Source organism: Loxodonta africana, chromosome 8 (genome assembly GCF_030014295.1).
Source record: "Loxodonta africana isolate mLoxAfr1 chromosome 8, mLoxAfr1.hap2, whole genome shotgun sequence".
In the NCBI taxonomy this organism is placed as follows: Eukaryota; Metazoa; Chordata; class Mammalia; order Proboscidea; family Elephantidae; genus Loxodonta; species Loxodonta africana.
The window spans coordinates 5,153,797-5,164,601 of NC_087349.1; the positions used below are offsets into that span (position 1 = coordinate 5,153,797).

Below are 10,805 nucleotides of genomic sequence, written 5' to 3' on the forward strand. Positions count from 1 at the left end.
AGTAAAATTCAGGCGAAGAGGGACTTACGGATTGAATTATGTCCCCAGAAATACGTGTTGGAATCGTAACCCTGTACCTGCAGGTGTGATCCCATTTGGGAATAAGGTTTTCGTTGTTACATTAATGAGGCCATCTCAGCATAGGATGTGTCCTCAATTTAATGACTTTTGACATATAAAAGGAGCAGATTTGATGCAGAGAAGCAAGCGCCAATAGGGGAAGATAGATGCTATGCAAAGATCACCTTCCTCTAGACCCAGTGCCCTGGTTTGGACATCTAGCCTCCTGAACTGTGAGAAAATAAATTTCTGTTCTTTAAAAAGTCACAGTCCTAGAGACTAAGATGGGGGTGTCTCACGTGGTGCTGACGTCACGCACGTCCTGCAGACGGGAGAAGAGCCACTGGTGTTCCTGGTTGGACAGGGTGGCCCGGAGTGCGGTGGACAGCTGGAAGTGGTCCACAGCCACATTCAGGCTGCGCAGGTACGAAGCCTCTGAGACAATCAGCTCAAACTTGGCCTAGGAGGTCGGTGGAGAGGAGAAAGATGTTAGAAACCTTCGTTGAACCTCTGGAATAGGCCAGACGTGGTGTGATGTCTAGGGGAGAATGGAGAAGCAAGCAGACCCTCATACAGATCAGTCACACCTGAGGCAGTTCACCTGATATAAGGGGAGAGGGAGAGAGCCCTGGAGGCAGGGTGAAGAGCAAGCACCTGCCCCCAAAGATGCAAGAGAAGGGGATGTGGGCAGAAAACGGAGATGTGCCCTGTGACAGGTGGCAAGAGAAGGTAGAGAGGTAGAGAGACGAGGCATGCATGGAAAACAGTGTGGCAATGGAAAAACCACAAAAGGCCTTTACATACGGGACAGCCTGAACAGATTTGTTCTTGTGAAATATTTCTGAGTGCAGTGTGGAGGAAAGGTTAGATGGGGCGAGAGCCCATTATGAAATTACAGTAGTGATTCCAGATGAGAGAGGAAGGCTGGGACCATCCAAGGAGGAGAGGGGATGGTGCCATCATCACATAGGAGGTGGATCTGGAAGGACTTGGTCATCGGCTAGAAACGGGCTGAGGGGGGAAAGAGTGAGCACTGGGGCCTCGGTTTCTGAGTTGGAAAACTGGGATGGTGGAGTCATTGACAGCGCAGAGGATGCTGAGGGGCGGGCTCAGGGGTGAATGTAGTGGGTTCATTCTGGGGTCTGAGAAGACATGAAAGGAAGGATATTCGAGAAATAAGATGGTGCAGTTCTGGTTGGATAGGAAGAACATAGCACGGGAGAAGTTGGCTGGAGGCCCCAGCATGGACACAACGGCTCACGGCCTCACCTGCTCTAGCTGAGATGGTCCTGCTGGCCATCCAGAATTGCTGCCCCAAGGCAGGTGTGTGGATGGACAGGAGGATGAGGACACACACCTTGGCAATGGCACAGATACCCATGGTCATGGCCAGATCCCCCCCTCCCGCCACAACATGGAACAGGGCAGCGCAGGTCTGTCTGGTCATTGTTCTCACACTCTCAGGCTACATGACTCTGGTGTCTCATCCTTTTATGGAGGCATAGTAACCCCACCTCTCCAAGGTACTGTGACGGTCACAGGAAACGCAGTCTGTGAAAGCACATTGAAGCCCAGAAGTGCTATTTTATTGAAGGAATGTGTGTGAGAGGGAGAGCTGTAGAGGCCACCTCCCCAGGAACTCGGACGGGGCTGGCACGGAGTCTGGGCTCTTCTCATCTCCTTGTTGGGACCACAGACAAGGGGCAGGTTGGTGATTTCCTAGTATCTTTCACATTTTTTTTTTTTTTCACATTCTTTAAAAGTGTAGGTCTGAGCTTTAAGAACTCTAAAAATTGATGATTGTCTTATCTGACTTGGCAAAAGCACTATTTATCCCTAAGTCCTTCTGGTCAAAATGTTCATCTTCCCAGGCTCTGGAAGGGAGGTACGGCACTACATAACTATCAGACTACATACCAGACCAAATGCTAAAAGTGAGGTGTGTGCTATTTCATTTAAACCACAATCTTGAAATGTAGGCATGGATACCCCCAGTTTGTAGACAAGGAAACTGAGAGGTGATGAAATTATAGAACTTGTCTAAGGCTACACAACCAGTAAGGGGTGAGGCCAGAATTTGAACCCAGGTCCACCTACCTTCAAATTAACATAGTAAATGGCTTTTTGGGGGGAACTTATCTTTTTTGATTCTTCCAGTAACAGTTTGCATCCCAATTTTATAGAGGAGGACCTGGAGGCTTAGAAAGATCAAATAATTTGTCCAAAGCTGTATACTGAAAACAAAACAAAAATCCATTGCCGTCAAGTCGATTCCGACTCATAGTGACCCTATAGGACAGAGTAGAACTTCCCCATAGGGTTTCCAAGGAGTGGCTGGTGGATTCGAACTGCTGACCTCTTGGTTAGCAGCCAAGTAAGATTCATACCCAGGGGATTTACCCCAGAACCCAGATGCATAAAAATTACTCTCATTCCTTTCCATTGCACCATATTGTCTTTCTGGGGAGAGGCTCTACCCCATGCTTCAGGCTGATTGCAAAGAGAAGCTCTCCACACAAAGCCCATCAAGGTCATAACTTACAACCAGACAAACAGCTCCTACTGCAGTCTTGCTACTGGGAGTGAGGTGGGGGCAAGGATTGGTGGGTGTTCTGGGGTCTCCAGGAGACCAACAGACCGCAGGAAAGCTGCAGGGGTGCTCTGCAGTGTACCCCACAGAAAGCCCTGGATGGCTGAAGAGGAAACCTTAGCGAGCCTGAAGCTCTAGTTGAAGAAGGCCATTCTAATCTACCCTGAGCAGCCAGGATGGGTGGATCCCACACTCCTCTGACAGAATTCAGAGGCACGGTCACTCTGCATGATTCCCAGCTGTGATGGAGCAAGTTGTGTATGTCCTAACCCCTGGTACCTGGAAATAGGGTCAGTGTGAGGTCACACTGGAGTAGGGTGGATCCCAACTGAGTGGTGTCCCTACAAAAGAGGAGAAAAAGCACAGAAAGAAACACAGAAGGGAGCCAGCCATGTGAAGAAGCATCTACAAGCCAAGAACACTCCGGGCCACCAGAAGCTGGGAGAAGCAAGGAAGAATCCTCCCCTAGAAACTTTGGAGAGACCATGGCCCTGCTGGGACCCCGAATTTGGACTTCTAGAGTTCAGAAGGAGTCCTCCGGTGGTACAAATGGTTAAGTACTCAGCTACTAGCCGAAAGGTTGGAGTGCCTTAGAAGAAAGGCCTGGTGACCTACTTCTGGGAAATCAGCCATTGGAAACCCTACAGAGCACAGTTCCACTCTGACACTCAGGGGATCACCATGAGTCAGAGTAGTTGACTAATGACTGGTCTGACTGGGCTCCAGAACTGCGTAACGCTGAACTTCTATTCTTACAAACCACCCCGTTGATGGCATCTTGTTCGGGCAGCTCTAGGAGACTAACTAACAGCAGGACGGGCAATGAGGAGGGACAGGGGACATCCCAACAAGAGTTCAGGCTTGTCAGTGTGGAGACAACTTAGTCGCGGTGTGCCCGCCCGAGTGCGGTGAGGGTGGGGTGACCCTGCCCTGGCTGGTGGTACCTCCTGGAGCTTCTGGTCCTCATGGGTCATGGAGAGCAGCACGGTGCTGTTGCGCACCACAGGGATTTCCTGCCACAGCGAGCTGCTGGAGGCCGAGGAGAGGCGCTGCAGGTAGGACTCAGAGGGGACCAGGGCTTTGCGGGGCTGCCGGGGTGACGCAAGCCCAGGGGCCTCAGCCAGGCTGTCCAACCGCTGCTGACTCTGGATCTCCTTGTTGAGGAACACGTCACTGTACTCCTGGTAGAGCAGCTGGGCTGGGGAGCAGGGGTGAGGACGAGAGAGGGGAGGGCAGGGGAGGGTCATCACTGTACTCCTGGTAGAGCAGCTGGGCTGGGGTGCAGGGGTGAGGGTGAGGGAGGGGAGGGTCTCACTGCACTCCTGGTAGAGCAGCTGTGCTGGGGTGCAGGGGTGAGGGTGAGGAAGGGGAGGGTCTCACTGCACTCCTGGTAGAGCAGCTGGGCTGGGTGCAGGGGCGAGGGTGGCAATGAGGGGGGCACAGAGAGACATGGAGCCAGTGGATCCCTTGTCCCATGTACTGCCCAGCCCCCCTCCAGCTGGTAGAGTCCAGGGGCTGCGGCTCTGGTTCAAGGTACTCACAGGAGTTGATGAGCTTTGAGCAGCGTCTGGAGAAGCCTCCCATTGCCTCCTTTGGCTTTTTCTCCCTGTGGCAGGAAGAGGGGTTCTGGGTGCTGCCTGGCCACTTGACACCAAGGACCTCCAGGGGTCACCAGGGACAAAGTCTGAGCTCTGGAATGTTGTTGGGCATCAGGGTCACCCACCTTGGGGGCACCCTTGGCTGCTCTGGAGGCCACATGGAACTGTACTGGGACTGAGATCAAGGCCAAAGGACTTAGAGAGCAGGAGCCTAGACTCAGCTGCAGAGCCAGGGCCTGAGGCCTCTCTGCCCTGGAGTTTGGTGTGGGTGCCCAGCCCTCCTTATCCCCGGAAGAGACAGGCATGTGCCAGCTGAGGTCTTGCACCCCTCGTCAACTAAGTGAAGAGTCTCAGTGTGTCCAATGGGAGAGATGGCAACTCACCGGAAAATGATGGTGTCTGAGGAGCCGGAGGCCCGTTCCATGGCTGGACTTCTTGTATCTGAAAACAGAAATGGGTCATTCAGAGACTCAAGGAAGGGGTCTGGGGGGGAGGCAGGCATCAGAGGGGGAGGTGGGCATCAGTGGGGGTGGCAGGTGTTGTGGGGGAGGCAGGTGTGATGGGCAGGGAGGGCCGGGCTGGGCTGGAGCAGCAGGGGCAGTGCCATGGGGGCAGCTAGGGTGCCCAGTCCTCATGGTGGGATGTGCACTGGCAAGCACTGTCCTGGAGGGAATCAGCAGGTCTTGTACCTGGGACACAGGAGGGCATCCAGAACAACCGGGGGAAAGAGAAACAAGGGGAACGAAGGGAGCCAGGGCTGGCTGGCGGGCAGGGGTGAACGTGAGCTCAGAGGTGCCCAGTGGGGGTGGGGTGGAGCCAGAAAGGGCCTCATGGGACCTAGGGACAGGATGGGTGGGGGTGAGCGTCCAGCTCTGCTCACCTGAGGTGTCCTCGGACAGAATGGAGGGCCTGCGCAGGCCCTGCCGGTTCCAGCCCTTGCTGTTGCTATGCCCCTCCCCGGGGGTTGGTCCGCTGCCACCAGGCAGGGGTCTGCCTGGGTCTCTCTGATGGGGCCAGCTGGAAGACTTCTCTAGGGATTGGTGGTCAGGTCTCTCTGGAGGCCTCGTCCAGCCGAGCTCTGATCCCCGAGAGCTGCTGGCCCCCTCCTGAGGGACTGCTCTTCTTGAGGGTCCTCGGGTGGGGCCCCTCAGCTCCTCTGTGAGCCAGGACCCATCCTCTGGGGGCCAACCAGTGGTGGGGGACGAGAGGCTCAGAAAGTTTGTTGCGTTGCTGAAAGCCATGCCGGAGGCCCTGTCACTCCTACCCCTGCTGGCATGTGCCAAGGGGTCGGTGGACAGGCCAGCAGCAGGGGGCCAGGAGGTGCGGCCAGCTGAGGGGGACAAGGGTGTTGACCAGTCCTGTCCCCCAGGCCTTGGCCTGGCCTGGCCCCCTGCGCTCATGAGCCCCCCCTGAGTGCTTCTGCTCCTGGCCCTGGCCTTCGGAGGCAGAGGGGGCGGCTCAATGGAAGGGTCCATAGTGGGGAGGGGAGGCAGTGGCTTATAGGTCCTGGGGCTCCTGGACAAGGAGCTGGAGGAAGGCAGGGGCTGGGGACCATCGGGCGTGGGGGGCAAAGGCTTGTTGTATCTGGGCTTAGGGGGCAGAAAGGTCTGAGCAGAGTCAGGGAAGTCCGGGGTGGCAGGCAGGGGCCGAAGCTGTCTTGCCACAAGTGGGTCAGATGGGCACTTGGGGGGGCAGTGGGGCCCTGAGCCGAGGGCAAGGGGGGCCGGATGGCTGTGCTGCTGCGGTCTGGGGGCCACTGCCTGAAGACAGGAGTCCCTCTCCCCTGTGGGGGACAGAACGTGCCTCTTCTCGAGGGGGAGTGGGGGCTCAGGGATCCTCCTATCTACAGAGACCAGGGGTGGGGCTGGGGCTGAGCTATGCTGGCAAGCCCAAGGGTGGGCACCACCCGCCCCCTCAGGCTCAGAGTAGGGCACCTCCAGGCCCTGCCACAGAGTGGGTGATGCCATCTGGGGTTCCACGGTGATGCTGCTGTCCCTTCTGCTCCTCCTGTCCCTCCTTGGGGTTACAGAGCCGTAGATGGCAGGTTTGGGGGGCCTCGGGGGTGGCTCCGAGTGGGAGAAAGAAAGCGACCTGGTTGCCAGGTCTGGCAGGAGCCTGGTCCGATGGGGGCTTGTAAAGGAGCTGCTCCTCAGGTGTAGGCCAGTCCCTGAGGGGCTGGCTGGGGGGCTCTGCGGGGGGGACCCCGTGGGGCTGACCGGGAGGCTTTGAAGAGGGGGCCCTGTGGAGCTGACCAAGGGGCTCTGCAGGGGGGACCCTGTGGGGCCGGCTGGGGGGCTCTGTGGGGGGGGCCCCGTGGGGCTGGGGCACAGGTCCCAGGCGGCCTCTGTGGAGGAGGAGTCATGGGGGGTAGCCGTGGGGGTCTCAGGAGTCACACAGAGAATGGGACTGTTTCTGGAGAGAGAGGTCCTGGAAACTTCTGGAGATCCCACAGCAGGACAGGTCTCCACTGCGGGGCTGGTGGGCAATGAGGCGACTGAACAGGGGGAGGCCTGAGCAGAACTGCCAGGAGCCAAGTCCAGTGTCCATGGCGGTGTCCCCAAGGTGCTGGTGGAGACTGTCCTGGACCCCAACCCCTGCTTGGGCCCCTCTTGGTGGCCTTCCTGAGATGCCTCTTTGTCAGGGGATGCCCAGGTAGGGAAGGGGCTAGGTGGGGACATGGGCAAGTGGGACTGTCCTGGCTCTGTGCCAGGGGTCAGAGCAGGTGGGGACACTTCCCCAGCCTGGGGGCCTACCTGAGCCTGGGGAACCCCAGTTATGGGACAAGAGGCCTCTGGGAACAGGTCACAGGGAGGAGGGATGCCTGGGGACAGGGGAACCAGAGTGGAGGGGTCATTGTGCTCTGCCTGCTCTCCCCTGGCCCCTGGCCCGCTCCCAGCATGGTCTCCTGGGTCCCCCTCACCTGCCTCTTCCCCACACTTCTCTACTGGAATCAGCGCCAGGTCCAGACCCTGGTCTTCCTGCTTCCCAGGCACCTCCTCCGGCTTCTCTTCAGGCTGAGCGTCCACCCCATTCTCCTCTGGCGGCTGGGGCCTCCCCCCACTCTCCTCTTGACCCCACTGGCCATGAGTCAGGCCTCCCAGCCCCCCAGTCTCCACACCTTCCTGCCCCTGCTCAGGGTCCTGCCTCTGCTCCCCCTTCCTCCCATTAACCTGCTTCTCTGCTGGCTCCTGCACCCCCTGGAACCCCACTCCCTGCTGCTCCTGCCCCTCCCACCTGGGGGACCCCTGGGGATACATGCACCCAGCTTGCCCACGCCTTTGCTGTGGCTTCTCCTGGGCCTGGGGGGTCCCTGCAGTGCACTCTCTCCAGGGTGGCCCAGGGCTAGTAGGAGCAGGATTGTCTGGAGAAGCTTCCTCCCACTCCTCCATGTGCCCAGCTCCCCAGGCCAGAAGTTCTGCTTCCTGCCTGCTGTCCTGTTCACTGGGAACCAGCACCGGGTCCAGCCTATGCCCAGTGGCTGGGTGGCCCCAGAGCTCTGGGCACGTGGGCATCTTGGCCTGGCTGTTGGCTGCCCCAAGCTCGGTTGCAGGGATCTCCTGGTTGGCCTCGGGGGTCTCCTGGTTGGCCGCGGGGGTCTCCTGGTTGGCCGCGGGGGTCTCCTGGTTGGAAGCGGGGGTCTCCGGGTTGGAAGCGGGGGTCTCCTGGTTGGCCGCGGGGGTCTCCTGGTTGGCCGCGGGGGTCTCCTGGTTGGAAGCGGGGGTCTCCTGGTTGGAAGCGGGGGTCTCCTGGTTGGAAGCGGGGGTCTCCTGGTTGGCCGCGGGGGTCTCCTGGTTGGAAGCGGGGGTCTCCTGGTTGGAAGCGGGGGTCTCCTGGTTGGCCTCGGGGGTCTCCTGGTTGGCCGCGGGGGTCTCCTGGTTGGAAGCGGGGGTCTCCTGGTTGGAAGCGGGGGTCTCCTGGTTGGAAGCGGGGGTCTCCTGGTTGGCCGCGGGGGTCTCCTGGTTGGCCGCAGGGGACTCCTGGTTGGAAGCGGGGGTCTCCTGGTTGGAAGCGGGGGTCTCCTGGTGGGTCTCCTTGTCTATAGAGCCATCCTCAGGGAACAGGGGCACGATCTCAGCTAAGCAGCCGCTTGTATTCCTCAACTCTCCCCGAGGGGTCTCCGAGTGTCTGTGGCCCTCCACCTCCTCATGGGACAGGCTCTCTGGAGCTTCGGGCCCTGGGCCAGGGGCCTGGCTGTCCCTCATGAACCCTGAGATGGTGGGAGTGGGGGTCAAGTCTTCCTGCGGGGGCTCCGCAGTCTCCATCAGGGCTGGATCCTGAGCAGGAAGAGAAGACAAAGGCCTCTATCCCCTTCCGCTTTTACCTATCAGAGAGGCCATTGAGAACTGTAGTGAGGACACTTGCTTGGTTCCATTCAGGGCCATTCTTTGAGACAAAAGGCAGTCCACATTGTCAGCAGTAACCTCCATAAAACTTATTATTTCACAACTATTTACCCCATGCTGGGCATTCAGCAGTTAGTGAAATGAACAACATGACAAAGGCCTGACACTCAAGGGGCTTCCAGTCTTATGGGAGTGACAGACATTAAATAATAAAATCAGACGATAAATCTGTTGTTGAGAGGGCCGCAGGCTCCCCCTGGTCATTTCCCTCTAATTGTAGGCTGTCTTATTCTGTCTCTCCCAGCCAGTCTCCGACATCAAGGGTGACTCAGCCCCATCACCCCCAGACGCTGCACGGCGGCCCGCCCTGGACCTAACACCCAGAGAGGTAGTGTCAGGAGGGGGCTTCCCTTTGGAGCTGCAGCATGGGGTTAAAATCAGCCAGGTTGGGATCATTACTATTCCCAACCTCCTGTTTACGCGGTCTGGATTTTACTCATCTTTCTACTTCCCATAGCATCTAGCAATCAATTAACAATCTTGTTTCTGTTTTAGAGGCAGCCGCTATAAGGTGAAATGATAATTCAACTTACTGAATTAGCACCGCAGTAGAAACGATTGTAAGGAACCCCGGTGGTACAATGGTTAAGCACTTGGTTGCTAACCAAAAGGTCAGTTGGAACTCACCCAGCAGCTCCTCAGGAGAAAACACCTGGCATTCTGCTCCCATAAAGATTACAGTCTTGATCGAATTGACAACAATTGGAAAGATTAGATAGGAACCTTACGGGGCAGTGAGTTTATGTTAATAGGGGAGGAACAACTCAGAAAAGGAGGGTGAGAATAGTTGCACAACTCAAAGAATGTAATGAATGTCACTAATTGGACACGTAGAAACTTCTTAATTGGTGTATATTTTGCTATGTATGTTCTCAACGACAACAACAAAATAAATAAAATTTAGGAAAAAAAAAAGATCTCAGCTTAGGAAAGCCTATAAGGCAGTTCTACTCTGTCACATGGGGTCTCTGTGAGACAGAATCCACTCAATGGTACCCAACAATACTCTCAATTCTTATCCTCTTTAAGGAGCCCTGGTGGTGCAATGGTTAAGCACTTGGCTGCTAACTGAAAGGCTGGTGGTGGTTCGAACCCACCCAGAAGCTCTGTGAGAAAAAGAGCCGGTGATCTGCTCCTGTAAAAACTGCAGCCTAGAAAACCCCATGGGGCAGTTCTACTCTGCCATGTGGGGTCTCTGTAAGTTGATACTGACTTGACGGCACCCAACAGCAATACAAGTCACGATCTTCACCAGCTCCAACTAGCCTACACAGCTGTCTCACCCCATGACTTCCCCTCTCTTTTCTCCAACAACCTTGTGGACTGTACTTCTCAGTTTTCCGAACTTCCCACCTCTTTTCTCACTTCCAGCGGATCTCCTCTTCTCCCACGTCACGAAGATTTGGAAGCTAACAGAGAGGGACTGTCTCCATGTCTTGTAACCAGGTCTGTAGAGCTGCCGGCATGGATTTCCATTGTTTCCAACTCCCTTCCCCTGACAGTGCAAAACGTGTCCCTCCTCTCTAAGCACCGTCTCGTATCACTGCCCTCTCAGGGACCTCATGCAATGGATTATCTGGTTCTCTCATGGCTTCGCTGGTGGTGTAGTGGTTAAGTGTTACAGCTGCTAACCAAAAGGTCAGTAGTTCAGATCTACCAGGGGCTCCTTGGAAACTCTATGCGACAGTTCTATTCTGTCCTAAAGGGTTGCTACGAGTCGGAATTGAGTCGATGGCAATGGGTTTTTTTTGGTTTTTTTTTTGTCTTATGCCTTACACCTTCGCCGTTCTCTCTCTGCTGGAACCGCCCCACTAGTATTTCGGCATGCTCATGTCCTTCTCATCTTTCAAACTTCTAAAAGGAGTTCTTCATATCTGTTGTCTTCATGTCCTCACATCCCAACTACCTCCAACCTAGCTTCAGGAAGTACCGATTTGTCAACATCCCCTAGAATGCTCATCATGTTAATTCCAAAGGAGGCTCTATGACCCTAGTTTTGGATGATTCTTGGCAGTATTTCCCACTATTGATGATAGATATACTTTTTCTTCCTTCTTTTTTTTTTGGTAAGACTATATCTTCCTGGTGTAGCCCCCTTCAGCTCTCCCCAACTCTCTAGGTTAAACTGTACTTCTTCTTTGTTGCACTTATACA

General features: G+C 55.9%; 1 protein-coding gene across 1 annotated transcript in view; it reads right to left on the bottom strand.

Annotated features, from left to right (window-relative positions):
• Positions 1-7,698, bottom strand: part of ARHGEF5 (Rho guanine nucleotide exchange factor 5) — a 34,416-nt gene extending 26,718 nt beyond the window's left edge. Inside the window, exons 1-5 of the mRNA XM_023539576.2 lie at positions 5,129-7,698; positions 4,632-4,689; positions 4,192-4,256; positions 3,595-3,848; positions 360-520 (exon numbers count right to left, since the gene is read on the bottom strand). Of these exons, the coding sequence (XP_023395344.2) occupies positions 360-520; positions 3,595-3,848; positions 4,192-4,256; positions 4,632-4,689; positions 5,129-7,637 (3,047 nt within the window). The 5' untranslated portion in view covers positions 7,638-7,698. The remainder of the gene's footprint in view (positions 1-359; positions 521-3,594; positions 3,849-4,191; positions 4,257-4,631; positions 4,690-5,128) is intronic.
• Positions 7,699-10,805: the final 3,107 nt, after the last annotated feature.